Below are 23543 nucleotides of genomic sequence, written 5' to 3' on the forward strand. Positions count from 1 at the left end.
CACTGAATCAGCAGAACACGGAGGAACTGGTGGCCCAGTTCTAGGTCTGAGTGTTAGAAGGTCTGGGGGCTTTGGCTCTCTAGTTTGGGGGAACCCCGAGTTGTCAGAAAAGGACTTCAGTCATCCCCCTCGGGTGACCACATAGAAGGGCCAACTGGAGAAGCCACACAGAGGGAGAGGGCCAGCTGTCCCAGGCACCCCCACCCACCTGTGCACCAGACATGACCCTGGTGCCATCCAGTGACACAGTGACATCCAGCCAGTCCAGCCCCGAGATGCCAGCAGCCACCATTCATGGGAAGATAAAGAGACACCAGCCAGGTGAGACAATATACCACTGGGAGTTTGGGGCCAGTGGGTATAGAGTGGTTTGTGCCGCTGATCACTGAAAACCCAGCTGACACCCGAGGAAGATCCAGACCTTAGACCTCATCAGCTCAGGTGGCGTCTGACACCAGCCTCGCACCCCCTGACCTGCCTCCATGGCCCACTCTGGCTGGCCACGCCTGAACAAAAATGAAGGTGGAAAAAAAAATCTTAAAAAAAAAAAAGAAAATTCTACTATCTGGCATAACTCCTTCCTGACAACCAGAAGCCCATCAGTGTGCCAGCTCTGCAGCATGAAACTTGGGCCAGCTTGGGGGCTGGGGGTGCCCAGCGGGCACCAAGGGAAGGCCTTGTACCCCAGGATGCTGGGCACCCTCTGCTCCACTGTTGGTCAAGTTCCCCTATCCTGGCTGCAGCCCACCTACAAGCCCCCACAGCTGCCTGACAGAGAGCTCAAGCCCCTAACACGCTGCCTGAGGCCTAGACTTCAAATCCCATGGGCAACTGCCCAGTGGTCTAGTGGTTAAGACTCTACACTTTCACTGCCAAGGGCGCAGGTTCAATCCCTGGTCAGGGAACTAAGATCCCTCAACCCTGGCTGCACAGACAAAACAAAACAAAAACAACCCATCTCCTATGGGAGCAGGGTCCCAAAGCTGAACTTTCAGACCCCCAGGAAACTCTGTCCTCTCCCAGCATCTTGTCATCAGGGCCCAGCTCTCTGCCTGCTGGATGTCCGAGCCCCAAGACACTATGTGGGTACCTGGGTGCCTCCCCAGGCTACCAGGGCCCTGGCCACCCCATTAGGACATGAAAAAAATAAGACAGGAGAAGTCTGTCCTCATCACCCCACAGCTAGTATATTAACCACACTTCATATATTCTTTGTTTTTTTGGCTCCACCATACAGCCTGAGGGATTAGTTCCCTGACTTGGTTTTGAACCCGCAGCCCAGGCAATGAAAGCTCAGAGTTGTAACCACTGGACTGCCAGTGAATTTCCCCTTTCTATAGTCTCAACACCCTGGCAGCTGGGGCCTCACTGCCCAGGAATGGACTGTCCCTCAAGGAGTGAGTGAGTTACTGGAGATAACTAACAAGTCACTAGTGACTTGTGCCTCTCGTGTGCAGGCCAACCAACCCAGAGCCACCATCCCCCTGCCCTGCTCATCCCTAGGGCCAGTGCAGTGTGACTGCCTGACGGTAAACTCTTCTCCTTTTTTGGCCACGCCACTCAGCATGCAGGGTCTAAGTTCCCCGATCAGGGATTGAACCCATGCCCCTGCATTGGAAGCCTGGAGCCTTAACCACTGGAAGTCCCTGACACTAAGCTTTTGATTGCTGATGTCCATCGTGAACGTTGTGAACAAACACATTACCAGCTGCACAACACAGCTACTAGCAATACAACCTACCTGGTTATTACGTGACGCACCCATGAAGGTGCCCCTTTTAGAAACCCTGGGGGACCTGGATAACTGATAACTTAGGTGATCAGTTACCACCTGATTTCCTTCTGGGACCCTAGTTCCAGCTCTTGTGCTTTAATCGAGTGAACTTGAGGCTTCTGATCCTCAGGCCCTAATATAGGCAGAGCCCTAGGCCTGCTTTCCCTCTCTCTCCCCCAAGGATCTTTAAAAAAAAAATTTTTTTTTGTTGTTGTTGTTGTTCAGTTGCTCAGTCATGTCCATCTCTTTGCAATCCCATGGACTGCAGCACACCAAGCTTCCCTGTCCTTCATCATCTCTCAGAGTTTGCTCAAACTTGTGTCCACTGAGTCGGTGATGCCATCCAACCATCTTGCCCTCTGTCATCCGCTTCTCCTCCTGCCCCCAATCTTTCCTAGCATCAGGGTCTTTTCCAGTGAGTCAGCTCTTCACATCAGGTAGCCAAAGGATCAGAGTTCCAGCTTCAGCGTCAGTCCTTCCATTAATTTTATTTAACTTGGCTACGTTGGGTCTTCACGGCTGTGCACCAGCTTTCTCTAGCTGCAGCAAGTGGGAGCCACTCTCTAGTTGCTATGCGAGGGCTTCTCATTGTGGGGGCTTATCTTCTTGCAGAGCACAGGCTCTGGGACACGGGCTTGGTAGCTGTAGCGCACGGGCTTAGTTGTGCCAAAGCATGTGGAATCTTCCCAGAGCCTGGACTGAACCCATGTCCCCCATACTGGCAGGCAGATTCTGGACCACCAGGGAAGTCCTCCCCACCTTGATCTCTCTCAATGGGGGGCTGCCGTGTACTCTCCAGGACCTTCAGGACAAATCTTGTCCCTCAAAGTTCCTTGATGGCCAGGACTTCCCCAGCGGGCCAGTAGTTAAGATTCTGCACTTCCAGTCCAGGGGTCATGCGTTCGATTCCTTGTCAGGGAAGTTCTGCATCACACACAGTGCAACCAAACGGTTTTTGCTGAAGTACATCCTGCACTGGTCCAGCCACCCCACTGGCTCTGGTTGGGGAGCATCTGTCGGGGTCTTGCTGTAATAGGGACCCAGTGGGTGCCCTAGGTGCTGTTCTCGCTGTTGACAGGCTGAGACATTTATAACAGTCAGTGCCGACACCCCAGCTGCTGCTGCAGCTCAGTTGCACAGTCATGTCCAACTCTTTGCAACCCCATGGACTGCAGCACACGAGGCTTCCCTGTCCTCCACTATCTCCCAGAGCTTGCTCAGATTCATGTCCACTGAGTCAGTGATGTTATCCAGCCATCTCATCCTCTCTGCCCCCTTCTCCTTTTGCCCTCAATCTTTCCCAGCATCAGTCTTTTCCAATGAGTCGGCTCTTTGCATCAGGTGGCCGAAAGATTGAAGCTTTAGCTTCAGTATCAGTCTTTTCAGGCCTCAATGCCTAAATAATAATAAAACCTACATTTTGAAACAAGGTGGAGACCAACCGGGAGCCATCCAGCTTCTGTCTCAAAGACAGGAAGCTGATGGAGAAGGAAATGGCAACCCACTCCAGTGTTCTTGCCTGGAGAATCTCAGGGACGGGGGAGCCTGGTGGGCTGCCATCTCTGGGGTCGCACAGAGTCGGACACGACTGAAGCGACTTAGCAGCAACTTAGCAGCAGCAGAGTTAGGTAAATATACTTTTCATTATTATGCCCATTTTCTCTTTATAAATCAAATATCTATAAAGATGCTTCATATATTAAAGCTATTTTACTGTATTTAAAATAGTATGCTGTGTTACTGGAAAATAAACTCCTAAGGGCTCATGTTTATTCTTGTAGTAAGTCTTTTCTAGTATGGTTCTAGCAATGTAGTAAGTTTTCAGTAAATTTGTACTGAACTGGAAAAATTTGAAACCTTTCTGACTTTAAACATACAGTCATATGTTGTTTAAAATTAGCACAGTAAAATTTTCTTGAACATCATTTGCAACTTTAAAAAGTTACCTGTGTTGTGCAGAAGGCTCTCCTAATACTTTGCATTCAGGCTGAAGAGGAAAATTGAAATCTCTAATGAAGCCACTGTGGGTGTTTATGAATATTAATAAATAAAAACTGCTTGGATGGTTTACCTTAAAAAAACAAACAAACAAAAAAAAGACAGGAAGCTGAAACGGACGGAGGTCCCCCAGCCAGCACTCCAAGAGGCACCGCCCAAGATCTACTCCTCTCTAGGAGTGCAAGCTGTTCCCAGCCCCACCGTCCCCTGTCCTGATTCCAGGAGGCAGAGTGGCCAAGAGGATGCCCAGGGCTGGGTCCCTGATTCCCACCCTCTACAGGCAGGCACTCCCCCACAGAGCCCCCAGGCCACCCAGGCAGAGGGAGACAGAGGCCCAAAGGCAGGCAGAGGATGTGAACTAGCTTTAATCACCGCTCTCAAACAGAGGTAGCAATAGTATCTGAGTAAGGGGGCCGCCCCAAGAGTGATCCGGGGCCAGCCCCTCAGCTCCAGCTGTGACATGTTCCCCATCCAGGCTCTTTGTATCCAGGGGAGGGCCCGGGCAACCCCATCCTCCAGGGTCACATATGCAGGAGCACAGGTGCTTGGCGCTGTGAGGACAGAAGAAGCCAGGTCTGGGAGCAGCCACGTGTGGGTCCTCTCTACCTGCCATACTTGGGGAACGTGTGATATGGGGGTGAGAGCGCATGCTCAGAGCACCGAGGTCTTCCTCTCTGGCTGCAGTGACCCCTTCACGAACACCAGCAGCCCCAGCGGGTCCAGGCACCCCTGGGCACAGAGCCGGGACAACGCAAACAGGATGCCAGCAGCCAGACTGGCACTGAGCACCGCTGTGGGGAAAGAGAGAGGGGAGCGGGTGAGGGGGTGGCGGGAGGCCCCCACATCCACCAAGCTCCCAACACACTGGAAAGGGGAGCATGTAGCTTGTCCATTCTCCAGGGCAACTTCCAGGTGTGGGCATGGGCTTGGGGGCAGGAGCTGTTCATATTACCTACAGCTGCAATAATCCCATAAGCACTTCGGTTTCCAGACTGAACGGAGTCCCAGTCCTCGATGGTGGTGACTGTGGCATTCCTGAGATAAGTGACATTCTCCAGGGTCGCAGGAGTCCCCGTGGACATGGTCCTCCCCTCCTGGTGGGTCTTGTTTCCTGCAACAAGTCCGGGCATTCAGCAGCAGGGGAGGGAGCCCTGGGGCTGGAAGGATGAATGGGTGTCCCAGTGCCCTGGGGTGAGCGAACTTGGGACTCACCCTCTAGCCCCAGACTGAGTGAGCAAGGCTGGTGAGCACTTGCTACCTGAGTGCCCTCCTGCACTCCCATGGGTATGTGGGCTCAGGCAGACACACACATGCACGCTCCCAGCCTCGTCACACACTGGAAGGTGTCAGGCATCCTGCTCTACTGACCAAGCCTCCCTGCCCCCATAGGCACACACCGCAGCCAAGCTCGTCGCTGTAGTCAGAACAGTCCCGGTGCCCATCGCAGAGCCATGTGGTTGGGATACACAGACCGTCCAGCAGGCAGCACAGCTCGCCTTTCGGGCAGGGCTGGGGCCCGCAGTTGAGAAGACTCTTGTTGCGGTCAGGGCAGTCATCCATGATGTCACAAGGGGAGGGGCTGACATTGGGTACCTCAGTACCTGGGGGTACAGGGTGAGTCAGGCCAAACACCCACCCAAGAGAGCACAGGTACGCCCCACTCCTTACCCCGCTGCGAGCCCCACCTTCCAGAGAATGAGTGACCCTATAACGTCTGCCCATCCCAAGGGCTCTGCCCTTCTATTAGCACCACCTTCCAACCAAGACCCCACTAACTTGCTGCCCTGCAAACCCATCTTTTAACCCAAAGATCCAGCCGCCCTCCTTGAGGCCCCTCCCACCCCAGAGTTCCTTGCCTGAAACCCACACTCCTTCCACAAGCACCTCCTCCCATGGCCCTGAAAAGCCCCACCCCCAGGGCATGGCCACTCACCGCACTCCTCTTCATCACTGCCATCAAGGCAGTCCTGGTCAACATCGCAACGCCAGATGAGGGGCACACAGCGGCCATCGCTCCGGCACTGGAAGTCGGTGGGCGGGCACGAGCCTGCACTGGGGCCTGAGGGACACACACAAGTGGGAGGTCTGGACCCTCAGCTAGGAGGACAGTGTCACAAGCTACGACCACCAGGAGAAAGCCAGGTCCCAGGAACTACACTGGTGGTTACCACTTTTCCTAAGGATGCACTGTGGGGGGGGGGGGCCTGGAGCCCAGCAGTTCACAGCCTCACCAAGAGTCCTACTGGTCAGATTCTATAGCCATGCCCATTCTACAGGAGACACACAGGAGAGGAAAGGCCCATGGCTACAAGCTAGTGGCAGAGTCAGGGTTCAAACCCAGGTCTCACTGATCCTGGGGTCTTTATCAGGCTCCAAATGGCCAGATGGTCTCCCCAGGGGTCTCTCCAAGCTTGTGGTTAAACAGACTAGGAGAGGGGCCATCTCTGAACCTGGCCTGGCTCAGGCCCACCGTAAGGGTCAACAGGGCCTGTTATGTCCCACCCAGCTATCCTTAGCAAAGGAGAAGACTCTTGAGAGTCCCCTGGACAGCAAGGAGATCAAACCAGTCAATCCTAAAGGATTATCTGATTATCCCAACCCTGGATATTCATTGGAAGGACTGATGCTGAAGCTGAAGCTTCAATACTTTGGCCACCTGATGTGAAGAGCCAACTCACTGGAAAAGACCCTGATACTGGGAATGATTGAGGGCAGGAGGAGAAGGAGATGACAGAGGATGAGATGGTTGGATGGCATCATCGACTCAATGGACACGAGTTTGAGCAAACTCCAGGAGATGATGAAGGATAGGGAAGCCTGGGGTGCTGCAGTCCATGGGGCTGCAAAGAGTTAGACAAGACGAGTGACTGAACAATAGCAACTTAGCAAAGGGGAAAGTGAGGCCTTGCGTAAAGGACCTGCTTGGTCACCGTGACTTGTTGACCCACCCACTGAATTCCTCCCAGAAACTTCTGACCGCTTTCCCCATCCTGACTGTGCCACCTCTTCCCCAGGCTCCCCACCCTCATCTCCCTCAGACACCAGGGACCTCTCAGAGTCACACCGTTAAGCCACCCACCCTTGCCTCCCCTTTGCTCAAAACCATCCCTCGGTCCCTTGACCCTCTCACAGCCTACATCCTGAATGTGGCCGGCAAGTCCTGACCAGCCCTGAACCCTTCCTGGAACTTGCTTCTTCCTACATTCCTCCTCTTCCTCAAGCTCCCTCTGGCCTAGCCACCATGCTGCTGTGGCAAGAGGCCTGGCCCATTTCCACCTTTCGGCCATGCCGTTCCCGGGCCCAGTATTCCCTCTCCTCCCTCCCCTCTGCACTTCCATGATTTCCTCCTCAGACTTCATGTCTCCAGCTTATTTCCTGGGAGGGGTCTCAGGTCCCTCTCAGAGACCCCTGAAGCCCAGCGTCTTAGAACAATGGCCCTTGAACTGGTACCTGCGTAAAGTGGACACTTAGCGATGGTCAGGGCCGTGACCTTTTGACTGTAAACCCAGGGTACTGCCTGATGATAAATGGACACAGCTCACACAACGGTCTGGGCTGAGTCCAGCTGAGTTATGAGCCTTCCGGGACCCTGAGCAGGAGGGACACAGAAGGGCCTGGAAGCTGGGCCAGCAGACTGGAGTCTGAGGGACCGAGGAAGGGAGTGGCCTTTATGGCTTCCTCCTGGGTGCAGCAGGGTGGGTAGCAAATACCTGGCTTGGCCCCAGCCTAGCTCTGTTCCATTTGATTCTGGTCCTCTTGCCCCTTCCACCTCTGCTCACAGGGGCAAGTTGAGGAAAGTCCCACTCCAAGCCCCCACCCTCCACAAGCCAGCCGGTCTGCAAGCTGGCCTCCAGGCCCAAATATACCTGTGGGCCCCACCGTCCCTGAGCCCTGTGGAATGGCCTGGAACCGACTTCCTTCCCTGCCATGGGGATCCGAAAGCCGACAGTTCCCTCCCCAAGTCTTGCCCCTCTCCATAGCAACCTCTGACCTCCCTCCCTGGAATCAGGGAGTGTCTGTGTGTGTCCTATAAAGTGGGCAGCAGAGCAGAGCCAAGGGGGCCTTACAGGGCTGTGGTTTGGAGAGATCAGTGACTGTCCCTCCCAGCCTCAGTTTCCCCACCTGGGAAAGGGGCCACACTAGGAGTCCCTACCTCAGGGTGCTGAAGGGAAGAGACTGCTTGGGTGTAAAGAGCCTGAGCTTGGTTAATGTGTTGATCCTTGAAGGAAGGAGGAACACTTAGCTTGAAAAGGCAGGAGTAAGAAGGGGAACCAGATAAGACAGGACCCGCGGGTGTGCACACCTGAGTCTACAGCTGAAGGTCGGGGGCACCTGTGTGCACAGGGAGGCCATTCTAACCTGCCCCACTGCCTCTGGGAACCTCTGAGAGAGCCACCATCACTGAGGCCAGGGCAAACGTGTCCTAGGGCCTGGGGAGCCAGGGAAGATCTTTCTTTCTCTCGTAAGTCCAGAGAAGGAAAGTGCAGAGGTTGAGAAGGCGGGAGATGGTCGCCGAGGAAACTCAGGCAAATGGCCCCGGGTAGCAGGCGCCAGATAACCAGCCGCGTGAAGGTTGGAGGTCGGACAACCAGAGTCTGTAAAGAACTTTCCTGCTTATGCTGGAGTGAAGGGCAGCTTGGAGGTGACAATGGTGCACCGCAAAGCAGAGCAGGTGCCGGGTGTGAGAGGGCCGAAGCAGCGCAGTTAAAGGCAGGCACAGCAATCCCGGCGCAGGGTCCACCATTGGGGAAGGCTCTTTCAAGGGCTAGGCTCCCCTAGAACCATGTGCGGGGGGAGTGTCCTGGACAGACTTGCGGCGTAGCCAATGGTGAGGCGCTGCTGGCGGGCGAAGGCGGAGCTAGACTGCAGGGGTAGAGGGCTCGCGGGCTGCAAGTTCACTCACCTGGGGCCTGGGTCGGGGACCAGGTCTGGATCGGAGTCGGGGCGGTCTCCAGGCACAGCCCGAAGCCGAGCAGTACCCGCAGCCCCAGGCCTAGGGCCGCAGCACGCCGCGATAGACCCCGAGCCACCCAACCGTTCATCGTACCACCCCCGCTCAGCGCCGGCTGGGTTCACGCGCACTCCCAGCCTGTCTCTTATCCCCGCGCACGCCTGCGCACACATCCGGGGGGCGGGGCCCACACCCGGGGCGGGGCCCACGGCCAGAGATCCCGCTGCAGCCCCTGGCTTTGAGTACCGTAAGTGTCTGAATACCGGGGGCCCCCGATTTGAGGGTCTTCCCCTCTTTTCCCAGTGACAGACATATCGAAAGGTATGGGGCCTATTTGAAATTAGAAACCTCTGGAGATGCGAATGAACTCGTACTGACAAGTATTGTCATCTTACGATATTTAACATTCCTCATGCACCAAATGTTCTGCCTGATTATCTTAGGAATGCCTCATCCCCTCCCCGCTCCTTCTTCTTTCGTGCGCCCGAGCTTATTATATATTTTATTTACTAATACTACTTTGATTTATTGATTCCGCACTAGAATGTCAGACCCAGAAGGGCAGGAATGCTGTGTTGCTCCTTGTATCCCCAACGCCTGGAACAGAGCCTGATAAATCAACGAAAGGTCAGTTCTTGTCTTTCATCCTGGGTGCTCTGTCCCTAGCCTCAGGATGTTCTCACTACCTCCTAATCCTCACAGACTCCACGGGGAGGGTCTTATACTTTACTTCGGAAGCAAAACAAGCGAAAGTAGCGTCGGCTTTCTCTTCTCACGCACACTCCTACAGTTCAGTTCAGTTCAGTCGCTCAGTCCTGTCCAACTCTTTGTGACCCCATGAATCGGAGCACGCCAGGCCTCCCTGTCCATCACCAACTCCTGGAGTTCACTCAGACTCACATCCATCGAGTCAGTGATGCCATCCAGCCATCTCATCCTCTGTCGTCCCCTTCTCCTCCTGCCCCCAATCCCTCCCAGCATCAGAGTCTTTTCCAATGAGTCAACTCTTCGCATGACGTGGCCAAAGTACTGGAGTTTCAGCTTTAGCATCATTCCTTCCAAAGAAATCCCAGGGCTGATCTCCTTCAGAATGGACTGGTTGGATCTCCTTGCAGTCCAAGGGACTCTCAAGAGTCTTCTCCAACACCACAGTTCAAAAGCATCAATTCTTCAGTGCTCAGCCTTCTTCACAGTCCAACTCTCACATCCATACATGACCACTGGAAAAACCACAGCCTTGACTAGACGGACCTTTGTTGGCAAAGTAATGTCTCTGCTTTTGAATATGCTGTCTAGGTTGGTCATAACTTTTCTTCCAAGCAGTAAGCGTCTCTTAATTTCTTGGCTGCAATCACCATCTGCATTGATTTTGGAGCCCCCCCCCCCGCAAAAGTCTGACACTGTTTCCCCATCTATTTCCCATGAAGTGATGGGACCAGATGCCATGATCTTAGTTTTCTGAATGTTGAGCTTTGAGCCAACTTTTCCACTCTCCTCTTTCACTTTCATCAAGAGGCTTTTTAGTTCCTCTTCACTTTCTGCCATAAGGGTGGTGTCATCTGCATATTTGAGGTTATTGAGATTTCTCCCGGCAATTTTGATTCCAGCTTGTGCTTCTTCCAGCCCAGCGTTTCTCATGATGTACTCTGCATAGAAGTTAAATAAGCAGGGTGACACTATACAGCCTTGACATACTCCTTTTCCTATTTGGAACCAGTCTGTTGTTCCATGTCCAGTTCTGTTGCTTCCTGACCTGCATATAGGTTTCTCAGGAGGCAGGTCAGGTGGTCTGGTATTCCCTTCTCTTTCAGAATTTTCCACAGTTTATTGTGATTCACACAAAGGCTTTGGCATAGTCAATAAAGCAGAAATGAATGTTTTTCTGTAACTCTCTTCCTTTGTCGATGATCCACCGGGTGTTGGCAATTTGATCTCTGGTTCCTCTGCCTTTTCTGAAACCAGCTTGAACATCGAGAAGTTCACGGTTCATGTATTGCTGAAGCCTGGTTTGGAGAATTTTGAGCATTACTTTACTAGTGAGTGAGATGAGTGCAATTGTGTGGTAGTTTGAGCATTCTTCGGTATTGCCTTTCTTTGGGATTGGAATGAAAACTGACCTTTTCCAGTCCTGTGCCCACTGCTGAGTTTTCCAAATTTTCTGGCATATTGAGTGCAGCACTTTCACAGCATCATCTTTCAGGATTTGAAATAGCTCTACTGGAATTCTATCACCTCCACTAGCTTTGTTCATAGTGATGTTTTCTAAGGCCCACTTCACTTCATATTCCAGGATGTCTGACTCTAGGTGAGTGATCACACCATCGTGATTATCTTGGTCGTGAAGATCGTTTTTGTACAGTTCTTCTGTGTATTCTTGCCACCTCTTCTTAATATCTTCTGCTTCTGTTAGGTCCATACCATTTCTGTCCTTTATTGAGCCCATCTTTGCATGAAATGTTCCCTTGGTATCTCTAATTTTCTTGAAGAGATCTCTAGTCTTTCCAATTCTCCAAGTCTATGCTCCAACCAGTAACGCTGAAGAAGCTGAAGTTGAATGGTTCTATGAAGACCTACAAGACCTTTTAGAACTAACACCCAAAAAAGATGTCCTTTTCATTATAGGGGACTGGAATGCAAAAGTAGGAAGTCAAGAAACACCTGGCGTAACAGGCAAATTTGGCCTTGGAATGCGGAATGAAGCAGGGCAAAGACTAATAGAGTTTTGCCAAGAGAACGCACTGGTCATAGCAAACACCCTCTTCCAGCAACACAAGAGAAGACTCTACACATGGACATCACCAGATGGTCAACACTGAAATCAGATTGATTATATTCTTTACAGCCAAAGATGGAGAAGCTCTATACAGTCAGCAAAAACAAGACCAGGAGCTGACTGTGGCTCAGATCATGAACTCCTTATTGCCAAATTCAGGCTGAAATTGAAGAAAAGTAGGGAAAACCACTAGACCATTCAGGTATGACCTAAATCAAATCCCTTATGATTATACAGTGGAAGTGAGACATAGATTTAAGGGCCTAGATCTGATAGATAGAGTGCCTGATGAACTATGGACGGAGGTTCATGACATTGTACAGGAGACAGGGATCAAGAACATCCCCATGGAAAAGAAATGCAAAAAAGCAAAATGGCTGTCTGAGGAGGCCTTACAAATAGCTGTGAAAAGAAGAGAAGCAAACAGCAAAGGAGAAAAGGAAAGATATAAGCACACCCCTTAGGCACACAAAATACAAACTTACAGGTTTTCTACCCAGCTGCTGTGTTTTCTTCTTGACAATAAAAGGTTTTATCCACAGCTCTGTCCTCAGGAGAGGCAGCGCTACTGCACAGCAGGCCCCCAGACAAGTCGCTGTCCTCAGCTGTGCACGTTTCCTGTGAAGCAACACTTACACGTCCAGATTTTCACAGCAGGGGCTCTACTTGCAGGTTGATGACATGCTTATGATGGGCTTTCCTGGTGGCTTGGTGGTAAAGAATCCACCTACCAATTCAAGAGACACAGATTCCATCCCTGATCTGAGAAGATACCATGTGCCATCAGGCAACTAAGCCTGTGCACCGCAGCTACTGAGCCTGTGCTTTAGAGCCCAAGGGCCACAACTGCGGAAGCTCTAGAGCCCTTGCTCCACAACAGGAGCAATCACCCCAGTGAGAAGCCCATGCACCCCCAACTGGAGAAAACCCTCCTAGCAACAGAGACCCAGGACAGCCAAAAACAAAAATTAAAAATAGTGTGTCATATAAAGTGGTGACTTAAAAAAATGTTGGAGATTATAGCCATGTGAGAGCGTGTGTGTGTGTGTGTGTGTGTGTGTGTGTTCAGAAGAATCTCCAATTCCCAGGAGAAACTGGGTAAGAGACAAAGATGCAGTGGTGCAAAGGCAGATGGGAAGGGTAGCAAACACGACTGCCTGAGGGAGGGGAGAGGAAGGAAGTGTCCGCAACACCACCTGTGGGGCTTGGCATCTGGGATCCAGGGAGAAGCGCTGAAGCAGCTGTGGGTTACCCTGCTGACAATGTGTAGTCGTTGAAAGCAGAGTCCTCAGCACCCGGGTTTAGGGTCAGCTCTCAGGGAGCCCGAGAGAGTTCTCGGTCTCGCCACACCTGTTCTTCGTTCACTATGACCTCACAGGGACTCCCCAGGTGGCTCTAGAGGTAAAGAACCCACCTGCCAATACAGGAGACTGAAGACGTGAGTTCGATCCCTGGGTTGGGAAGATCCCCTAAAGACAAGAATGGCAACCCACTCCAGTATTCTTGCCTGGAAAAAAAACCATAGCCTTGACTAGATGGACCTTTGTCGGCAAAGAAATGTCTCTGTTTTCTAATATGCTGTCTAGGTCGGTCATAACTTTCCTTCCAAGGAGTAAGCGTCTTTTAAATTTTCATGGCTGCAATCACCATCTGCAGTGATTTTGGAGCCCCCCGAAATAAAGCCTTCCACTGTTTCTCCATCTGTTTGCCATGAAGTGATGGGACCAGATGCCATGATCTTAGTTTTCTGAATGCTGAGCTTAAAGCCAACTTTTTCATTCTCCTCTTTCACTTTCATCAAGAGGCTCTTTAGTTCTGCACTTTCTGATATGTGGTATCACCTACATATCTGAGGTTATTGGTATTTCTCCCAGCAATCTTGATCCCAGCTTGTGCTTCATCCAGCCCAGTATTTCTCATGATGTACTCTGCTGCTGAAGACTAAGTCACTTCAGTCATGTCCAACTCTGTGCAACCCCATAGACGGCAGCCCACCAGGCTCCCCCATCCCTGGGATTCTCCAGGCACACTCTGCATATAAGTTAAATAAGCACAGTGACAATATACAGCCTTGATGTACTCCTTTTCCTATTTGGAACCCGTCTGTTCCATGTCCAGTTCTAACTGTTGCTTCCTGACCTGCATACACAGCACATATCTGGCACACAGGATGAGCTTGAGATGTCAGACCTCTTCCCTACTGCATTCCTTTGCCAAATTTCAAGTCTAGGTTATAACACGTTTTTTTTTTTTCTTCTTGGCTTACAATTTATTTTCTCACAATTCTGAGAAGTTCAAGATCATGGTGCCAGTAGATTCACCATCCTCATTGATAACCATCTTTTCACTGCAACCTCACTCGGCAGGAGACTGGGTCATTAACTATTCAGAAACCTTCAATGGCACATCTCACCCGGGGTCATTAGAAGTTCTTTGGTGTTACCTCATTACCTCTGCACACTTTGCCCAGTCTTCTCCCTCCTGATCTTTCTAAATTTGATTTCATCCTTTGCTCCAACCAGAATCCCACCTCTTCCAGGAAGCCTTCCCAGGGGTTTTTTCCTCCTGATAATCATTTAGCATTTGTACCACTCACTCTTGGAGCATTTATACCTTCTCTTATGACTGTGACCTTTTCCCTCCTTGCTCCAAGCTTCCAGAGGGTGAGGCAGCCTCAACACTATCCTGGCACACAGCTGGACTTCACCCACTGGCAGGTTTTGGGGGTTCTTCCGCAGGCAGTCACAACCCTGCCACACCGGAGGGCACTGTGGTCCCCCTTTGCGCCTGTGACCAGATGAAGGCCACTGCCTGTTTGGCTTTCACTCCCTGGTCATTCCTCTGTGGGAAGAAGCCCTTTCCTCTCCTGGGCTAACTCCGCCCCACACCCCCAGGCCTGTGCAGTAAAGTTTCTGGCTCAGGGAGGCCTTTCCACAAGGGCCCTAGGTGAAACTTCCTTGTGAGCCACCTCACCGTCCCCCGGGGCCCCTGCTGGTCAAGAACAGGCGGGGGCCCTGGTGGGAGGGTTCTGGTGAACACCCACACTAGCGATGGCTGGGTGGGGAATGGGGGTGCAGGAGTCATCTCTCAGGAGAGGGAAGTGAGCAGGTTTTGTTCCCCCACCATCATCCTTTACAGTCAATGCCCCCTAAACACTCTGGAACCTGCTCCACTGCTCTGAGGCGTGGAGCCAGGCCCTCGAGAAAGGGACGGTTACATCTCTGGGCCCAGTGAGAGCACGTCCCCTAGAACTCCAGAGCCACTCTCCTGCCCTATTCCGGCGAGCTCACGGGGTTCAGAGGTTCGGGATACAGTATCAGGAATGCCCTGGCAGTCCAGTGGTTAGAACCTGGCGTTTTCACTGCGGGGGTCTGGGTGCAACCCCTAGTCAGGGAAACTAAGATTCCACAAGATGGGTGGTGTGGCCAGAAAAGGGGAAAAAAAAGGGATGTGGCACCAACTTCACCCTGAAGTCCAAGTAAGCCCGTATGTCCTTGCAAAAGTAAAAACAAGCGATTCTTGGGAGCACAATATATAATTTTTATAAATGAGGTCATGTTCTGCCCGGAGGGAATCAAGGAGTCCAAGGAGAAAGAACCACTCTGGTGGCCCTGAGGGCTCAGCCTGGCACCCCCAGCCAAAGTCATAGGTAAGGCTCATCCTGGGACAGCTCCCACCTCTTTATGGGAGGAGCCGGCGACACAGCCTTCTTCTCAGAGGCTGCTACAGCTGAGCTGGAAAATAAAGAGAGACTTGAGTCAGCCCCAGGTGTCCAGAGAACAGTGGGGAGGAAGCTGAGGGAGCACCCCCTCCTCCCCTTTCCATATCTGCTGAAACCGGAGATGTGGAGGCCAGACTGCAGGGTGTTTCAGAATGCACAGGCCTCTCTAGTGGGGTCCCCCAAAGGGTCAGCTGACCACTTTCTGCCCCCAGGCAGTAAGCCTGTCCTGGCTCCTGGTCTCAGAAATAGTGTGAAATGCTGGACTCTTCCTCCAGCGCCCCTGGCCCCCCACTCCTGCTGCCCCAGGGCAGGACATTGGCTCCAGAAGGGCCAAGCAATCAGATGACCCACGTCCCCAGCAACTCCTCCCCTCGGATTCTGAGCACCTGCTACGTGGCAGGCACTGTATGCCGGAAGCGCTAATGAGATGAGGGCCAGCCATAGTCTAACGGGGCTGAGTTAATACGCAGTCAAAAATAAGACCTTTTGGTCCAGGGTAAGGCCTAAGGAGACACTGTGCCAGCAGATCCAAGGCAGGGACCCAACCTGCCCCCCCCCACCCCACCCGGCCCCTGGGGTTCCAGGGCCTCCCCTCCTCCCTTCCTCCACCTGAAGGAAGTGGAAGAGGTAGAAGGCAGCCTCCCTGGGAAATGCAGACACCCAGGGGGCAGGTGAAGCAGTGAGGGGGAGTGGGGCAGCCTGCCAGTGTGGGGCTGGGCTCTGGTGAATCTGAAGACGGCAACACGGGCCATTCATTCACTGAGTTCTAACCCAGCTTGGCAGGCCCGGCCGCATCACTTTACCAATCTCATCACACTGCAAGCCCACCAACCCCATCTTACAAAAGCGGCAGCTGAGGCTCAAGAAGGCCAAAAGATCAGTCCAGGATCACAAAGTGAATCAGCTGTAGAGCCCAGATACCACTGGGAGGGACTGGACAAAATGCTGTGAAACTGCCCCTCTGCCGCCTATGATCCGTGTGACCTACGGAGGGCACCTGGCCTCAGTTTCTTTTTCTCCAACATAGGTCATCACTGCCTAACTTGTGGAAATATTAAGAGGCAGACATGCCACTGACTCCATTCTAAGAGCTTACAAATAGTTCATTATGTGAATTAAGCCTCATAATGAGTCTGCTATAGACAGAATGTTTGTTTCCACACAAAATCCATACGTTAAAATCCTATGCCACAGTGTGATGGTGTTAGGAGGTGGAGCCTTTGGGAGATAACTAGCTCATGAAGGTGGAGCCCTTATAAGAGACCCTTCAGACCCCTGACTCCTTCCCCCAGGTGAGGACATGGCAAAAAGATACCACCTAGAACCCAGGAAAGCGCCCTCACCAGACACTGAAGCTGCAGGGGCCTTTTACTTGGACTTTCTAGCTTCCAGAACCATGAGAACCAGTTTTCTGTTGTTTATAAGCCACCCCATCTGTGGGATCCTGTCCTAGCAGAACTCTCTAAAGTAAACGCCACTACTCCTCCTATTTAATTAAGAGACACTGCCTGAGGCCAGGGACCAAACTGGGTTTTAAGAGGCCTGAGATTTACACAATCCTCTCTCAAGGACTTAAAATTACAAAAACAACAATGCCTGGGCTTCTTCCAAAGCCCTTGAAGGCCCCATGAAGCTTCCTGTGCTTTGCAGGAAACCCACCCCAGGCTGGGTGGGGATTCATTTGCTCCTCAGATGAAAAGCCCCCGGAAGGACATTTCCTGCCACAGCTGAGGCTAGACAAACTTGGGACCTTGAAAAGCACAAGCAGGATAGAGGGCTGGTCTCAGAAGGGGCACTGAGGCGTCCTCACCTCTCTGCAGGCTTGCCTGCCACCAGCACCTTCTGCGAAGACATGACAATCGAGGGCGGCATGGCTTCCCGGCGGCCATCGCGAGCACAGTAGTAATTGTTGGAGAGTCTGTGGCTGGGGCCCACGGGGAGCCTGGGAGGAGGCTGAGTTCTGAGAAGAAAAAACATGGGCACTGAAGCAGAGTGACAGTTGTTCTCTCCACACGGCTGGGCTGCAGCATGGGCCCATCACCTCAGTCACAAGGCCTGGCATGGGCAGCCAGTGGGATGTGCTGGCGGCCAGGGGTGTCCCTTGATATAGTGCCGGTGGCACAGGCCTGGGGAAGGGCCAGGGCCCAGCAGCTGGTGGAAGCCCTGGCACTGGATGTGAAGGTGCTGGGAGGTGAGGCGTGGGTCTGCCCCAGAAGTGGAAGGCATGGAGAAGCCTTTTGTGAGGGAGGCCTGCTCCCACCCCTGAGCTTGGCCAGAGCTTGGCAGCAGGCTTCATTTCCACCTGCAGGTTCTCAGGAAATGAAAAGGCTCTGCCCACTACCTGTCAAGCAGGCATGGTCAGCAAACCAACACTGGGGAAACAGCCCCAGACTCAGCTCATTCTGAGGAGCCTTGTCCCAAGGGCCAGCCTGTAGAACCTCTGGGCTTGCAGTTCTTTCAGAAGCTCTCTGAAGAACTCTACAGAAGTGAAAGGAATTCTCCAGGCAAGATACTGAAGTGGGTAGAACCAAACCTGGGTCTCCTGAACGGCAGGCAGATTCTTTACCATCTGAGCCACCAGGGAAGCCCAGGGGATCAGGGCTTATTACTCAGAACAATTTGTCCTCTGAGGTTTCTGCTGCCACCTCGTGGCTGCTGCCCCCAGAGGAAGGGTAAACAGAGCTTTTTCCTCACTTGGGTTAAAGAAATATACAAAGTTTGAGGCCAGAAAAGGAATCGCTAATCTCACTAACCCCATGGAAAAGAAAGGAAAAAAAGCAAAATGGCTGTCTGGGGAGGCTTTACAAACAGCTGTGAAAAGAAGAGAAGCAAAAAGCAAAGGAGAAAAGGAAAGATATAAGCATCTGAATGCAGAGTTCCAAAGAATAGCAAGGAGAGATAAGAAAGCCTTCCTCAGCAATCAATGCAAAGAAATAGAGGAAAAGAACAGAATGGGAAAGACTAGAGATCTCTTCAAGAAAATTAGAGATACCAAGGGAACATTTCATGCAAAGATGGGCTCGATAAAGGACAGAAGTGGTATGGACCTAACAGAAGCAGAAGATATTAAGAAGAGGTGGCAAGAATACACAGAAGAACTGTACAAAAACGATCTTCACGACCAAGATAATCACGATGGTATGATCAGTCACCTAGAACCAGACATCCTGGAATGTGAAGTCAAGTGGGCCTTAGAAAGCATCACTATGAACAAAGCTAGTGGAGGTGATGGAATTCCAGTTGAACTATTTCAAATCGTGAATGATGATGCTGTGAAAGTGCTGCACTCAATAGGCCAGCAAATTTGGAAAATTCAGCAGTGGGCACAGGACTGGAAAAGGTCAGTTTTCATTCCAATCCCAAAGAAAGGCAATGCCAAAGAATGCTCAAACTACCGCACTATTGCACTCATCTCACGCTAGTAAAGTAATGCTCAAAATTCTCCAAGCCAGGCTTCAACAATACGTGAACCATGAACTTCCAGATGTTCAAGCTGGTTTTAGAAAAGGCAGAGGAACCAGAGATCAAATTGCCAACACCCGGTGGATCATCGACAAAGGAAGAGTTACAGAAAAACATTCATTTCTGCTTTATTGACTATGCCAAAGACTTTGACCGTGTGGATCACAATAAACTGTGGAAAATTCTCAAAGAGATGCGAACACCAGACCACCTGACCTGCCTCCTGAGAAACCTATATGCAGGTCAGGAAGCAACAGTTAGAACTAGACATGGAACAACAGACTGGTTCCAAATAGGAAAAGGAGTACGTCAAGGCTGTATAGTGTCACCCTGCTTATTTAACTTATATGCAGAGTCCATCATGAGAAATGCTGGGCTGGAAGAAGCACAAGCTGGAATCAAGATTGCCGGGAAAAATCTCAATAACCTCAGATATGCAGATGACATCACCCTTATGGCAGAAAGTGAAGAGGAACTAAAAAGCCTCTTGATGAAAGTGAAAGAGGAGAATGGAAAAGTTGGCTTAAAGCTCAACATTCAGAAAAGTAAGATCATGGCATCTGGTCCCATCATTTCATTGGAAATAGATGGGGAAACAGTGGAAACAGTGTCAGACTTTATTTTGTGGGGCTCCAAAATCACTGCAGATGGTGACTGCAGCCACGAAATTAAAAGACGCTTACTCCTTGGAAGGAAAGTTATGACCAACCTAGATAGCATATTCAAAAGCAGAGACATTACTTTGCCAACAAAGGTCCGTCTAGTCAAGGCTGTGGTTTTTCCAGTGGTCATGTATGGATGTGAGAGTTGGAATGTGCAGAAAGCTGAGTGCAGAAGAATTGATGCTTTTGAACTGTGGTGTTGGAGAAGACTCTTGCAATTCCCTTGGACTGCAAGGAGATCCAACCAGTCCATTCTAAAGGAGATCAGTCCTGGGTGTTCTTTGGAAGGACTGATGCTAAAGCTGAAACTCCAATAGTTTGGCCTCCTCATGCGAAGAGCTGACTCATTGGAAAAGACTCTGATGCTGGGAGGGATTGGGGGCAGGAGGAGAAGGGGATGACAGAGGATGAGATGGCTGGATGGCATCACTGACTCGATGGACATGAGTTTGAGTGAACTCCGGGAGTTGGTGATGGACAGGGAGGCCTGGCATGCTGCGATTCACGGGGTCGCAAAGAGTCGGACACGACTGAGCTACTGAACCGAATTGAATCTCACTAACAAAAGATGTTAACAAAAAAAACAAAAATCACTAACAAAATATGAGCTTTCCTAGAAACTGTTGCAGAGAGGGAGGGCAGAAAAGAAAGAAAAATCATAAAAGGATCAGGTTTTCATTCATTGGGGTTTTACCAACTTTTTCCTGATAACCCCAGTATTTAAATTTTTCTTAAAACAAGTGATAGTTATGTATCAGGTGGGGAAAAAAATACAGAAAAAACAAAGTTTAAGAAGTTAATATTAAAGGACTTCCTTGGTGGTCTATTGGCTAAGACTCCTTGCTCCCATTGCAGGGGCCCGGGTTCAATTCCTGATCGAGGAACTAGATCCCACAGACTGCAACCAAAGATCCTGCATGCCACAACAAAGACTCAGTACAGCCAAATGATAAATATTTAAAAGAAAAAAAAAAAGAAGCAATATCCTGTGTTGAAGTTAAGAGTCTGCCTAATCCCTAGAGTGCAAAGAAGACCCTCTGCTGGGTATGGATCTATAGAAAACAAGCACGAGCAGTGTGCTCAGTCCTGTCTGACTCTTCAGGACGCCATGGACTGCAGCCCACCAGGCTCCTTTGTCCACGGAATTTTCCAGATAAGAATATTAGAGCAGGTTATCATCTTCTTCTCCGGGGATCGTCCTGACCCAAGAATTGAACCCGAGTCTCGGACATCTCCTGCACTGGCAGGGGACATCTCCTGCACTGGCAGGCAGATTCTTTACCACTGAGCCACCTGGGAAGCCCCAGAAAACAAGCCCAGAAAGGGTAAAAAGAACCGTGACCAACTGGAAAGGCCCAAAGGAATCACTAGGGGGCGCCATTATCCTTTAAAAAAAAAATAAGGTGAAACTTAACAAAACTCTTTCCTCAACTGGGCCACCAACTACCTAGGACGGAGAAGTACTTTAAAATTTTTGATATCTGGAATCAGCCACGACATAGAGATATTCACAAAGATTTGGTTATTTTAAGGCTATTGTTCTTCCTTTCCTGCTAATCCTCCCTGGCTGCCTTACCTTTGCCTGTGGCATACATACACATATACACACACACACACACACACACACACGCATATACCACTATTCCCCATTCTTCTAAGTGTTTCAGCCACACTAGTCGTCTTCCTATGTCTAGCTCTGTCGGGCTGCACAGCCTTGGCACTTACCGCTCCCTCTGTCCGGAATGTTGCTTTAATCATTATCCTTTGGCATTTCAGCTGACTCCAAAGCCAATCCCTGAGACCTTTCCTGATCACTTAACCTGAGGTAGCCACTTTCAGTCTGGTCCATTTTGTTTTCTCTTCAGAGCATTCTGAAACAGTGTTTTTTACTTGCTGTGTTTATTTCCTTACTACGTTATGTCTCTGCCTCCTCCCTCGGATATAAGCTCCAAGAAAGGAATGAGAAGACATTTTCTCCTTCCCCTGGGACTCCCAACGGCTGAGGACAGAGCCTGGCCTTGTAAATGTCAACTAATTTTCCGGCTTGAGTTAGAAATCAAAGACACTTCTGGGTTCAAATCCCGGCTGTCAATTTCTGGCTTCTGAGTGATTTTAAGCAAATGATTTCGTTTCTCTGAGTCTCAAATATTTTCATACGTAGCCTGGGGATGGTAATACTGTCAGGACCACACTGGAGGCTGCAAATCACGGAAAATTCCCACTCAGAATTCACGCCCCATCTGGTTGTTGCAGAAGCACAATATCTGACACAGTGCAGCAAGATGAAGGGCAAACCTCTGCCTTCACAGCCAGCTAAGGGACTGGAGCCAGGATTTCGGCCCAGAGTTTCAGGGGTCTAAAAGAACAGGGGTTTGGGTTTTTTTTTTTTTTTTTGATAGACGGAGGGCAGGATTGGGATCTGGGGAGCGAGCGGGGTTTGCTCACCGTTTAGAGATCTCCTGGTAGCGCAGCTGCAGTTTCGCCTGCAAGTCTCGCTGTGGGAGAAAGGATGGAGATCAGTCCCCAGGGCACTCCAGAAGAGAAAACCAGCTAACCGGCAGTCTCGCACAGGACAAATTAAGAGAAAGGTGGGACATGGGTCTTTGAGGACAGGATACGGGCCCTGGAGGTGAACAGGGGAGCTGGGGCCGGAACAAGATCTCAAAGCTAAAAAGGTACGGGCCTAGGGAGACCCCAGGCCTGAATGGTACCATAGCCAACGGCTGGGGAGGGTGTCCTGGGTTGAAGGAGTTCGGGGTTCCAGGCTGCGGAGAATTCCCTGCTTAGGAGAATCTCGGCACTAATGGCCTCAGCCCCAGAGATGCAAAAAGGAGGCGAGTAGAGGGAGCGGGTCAGGGCGCGCAAGGCCTGCAGTATCCACAGCCCCTTCCCGCCCCGCCCCGCGCACCCCGGATGCCCAGTTCCGCAGCCCCTGGATCAAACGGGTAGCGGACGCCATCTTTCACCGGCACTGAAGGGCGCCGGTGACGTCTCTACTGCAGGGACTGCTGGGAACATGGCGTACGGTCTCGCGAGAGCAGGAATAGGCGGAGCTAGGGAGTCATATAAATAGTCTCTCCGAAACACGTGACTCCTCTCCGCCCGACCGCCGCCGCGCCGCCATCATGGACACGAGCCGTGTGCAGCCCATCAAGCTTGCCAGGGTGAGGCGGAGGCCCGGTTTTGAGGGCCCAGATGAGGGAGGAGGGAGTAAGGGAACCGGGTGGGCTAGATCTGATTCCAGTTTCTTTCCCCAAGGTCACCAAGGTGTTGGGCAGGACCGGTTCTCAGGGACAGTGCACGCAGGTGAGTGGGGGAGGCGGGGAGCGGAGGGATGTTTGCTGGGGGCTTCTAAAGTTTTAATCTCGAGGATAATTTCTGTGCCCTGGGTTTTGTTCTCTGGTGTCTGGGAGCCGATATGTTCCCTATTTCCCAGAGTTTATTGAGGGTCGGAAATTTAGCCAAGGCTCTGCCCACTGGATCTGGGCTCTGGCGATCTCATTCCCCGAGTTCTGACATAGTTCGTTGTCCTGGTTCAGCCTGTGCCAACGACCACTGTGGCTCTATGCCCTCACGACAACCCCCAGTTGTCTCCCCTGGTGGCATCTTCTGGCGCTCGAGAGCTTTGTTCTCCAGCCTCGGCCCCTCTCCGGCTTGTCTCCTATCCCAGTCCTGCTTTCCCAGCCTCAGCCCCTTTTAAGCGTCTCTAAACAGAAACGTTCTCTGGATCGACATCAGCCGCTTATCCCATGGATCCTATTCTCAACCGACTCTGACTTCTTCCATCCCTCCTGTGGGCCCCGTAGGTGCGCGTAGAATTCATGGACGACACGAGCCGCTCCATCATCCGAAACGTGAAAGGCCCCGTGCGCGAGGGCGACGTGCTCACCCTGTTGGAGTCAGAGCGAGAGGCTCGGAGGCTGCGCTGAATTTGTGACTGGTGAGTGCACAAATGGAGTGGGAAATCGAGCAGCTCCTTGTTAGACCCTTGCTTGGGGGTGGGGAGATTTCGCCAAGGATCAAGGGCTGTTGGTCGGGGTCTTCTGAAGTTAGCAAGATGGGGGTTTCCCTGTTTGGGGTGGGGGCACCTTGTCAGCATCTCAACCCTTGGGTTTGTTTACAGGGTGCTGGATGTCTGGGTTGACGCCTTGGCCCACCGGGATGATCTGCTGTTAATAAAGTGTGTGTTTCGTATGTAAACC

General features: G+C 51.4%; 4 protein-coding genes across 8 annotated transcripts in view; 2 read left to right on the forward strand and 2 right to left on the reverse strand.

The window, feature by feature from the left end:
• The window catches only part of HNRNPM (heterogeneous nuclear ribonucleoprotein M), a 311395-nt gene that overhangs the window by 154283 nt on the left and 133569 nt on the right, over positions 1-23543 (forward strand). The gene's annotated exons all lie outside the window — the stretch shown is intronic.
• Positions 4120-8911, reverse strand: CD320 (CD320 molecule). The gene is made up of 5 exons (XM_069591273.1): positions 8676-8911; positions 5706-5831; positions 5170-5373; positions 4725-4883; positions 4120-4563 (listed from the first exon to the last, which is right to left on the reverse strand). The coding sequence occupies exons 1-5, from the start codon at positions 8812-8814 to the stop codon at positions 4424-4426; spliced, it is 768 nt and encodes a 255-aa protein (XP_069447374.1). The 5' UTR covers positions 8815-8911; the 3' UTR covers positions 4120-4423.
• On the forward strand, positions 8895-23541 carry RPS28 (ribosomal protein S28). Of its 2 annotated transcripts, XM_069591279.1 has the most exons (6): positions 8895-8970; positions 9267-9350; positions 22344-22505; positions 22600-22647; positions 23148-23281; positions 23465-23541. In XM_069591279.1, the coding sequence occupies exons 3-5, from the start codon at positions 22467-22469 to the stop codon at positions 23268-23270; spliced, it is 210 nt and encodes a 69-aa protein (XP_069447380.1). In that variant the 5' UTR covers positions 8895-8970; positions 9267-9350; positions 22344-22466; the 3' UTR covers positions 23271-23281; positions 23465-23541. The 2 variants fall into 2 exon arrangements, with proteins under 2 accessions (XP_069447380.1, XP_069447382.1); XM_069591281.1 differs by lacking the exons at positions 8895-8970; positions 9267-9350 and having other exon boundaries at positions 20931-22505.
• NDUFA7 (NADH:ubiquinone oxidoreductase subunit A7) lies at positions 15013-22355 on the reverse strand. The gene is made up of 4 exons (XM_069591278.1): positions 22250-22355; positions 21787-21836; positions 17028-17177; positions 15013-15230 (listed from the first exon to the last, which is right to left on the reverse strand). The coding sequence occupies exons 1-4, from the start codon at positions 22298-22300 to the stop codon at positions 15140-15142; spliced, it is 342 nt and encodes a 113-aa protein (XP_069447379.1). The 5' UTR covers positions 22301-22355; the 3' UTR covers positions 15013-15139.

This window comes from Ovis canadensis, chromosome 5 (assembly GCF_042477335.2).
Source record: "Ovis canadensis isolate MfBH-ARS-UI-01 breed Bighorn chromosome 5, ARS-UI_OviCan_v2, whole genome shotgun sequence".
In the NCBI taxonomy this organism is placed as follows: Eukaryota; Metazoa; Chordata; class Mammalia; order Artiodactyla; family Bovidae; genus Ovis; species Ovis canadensis.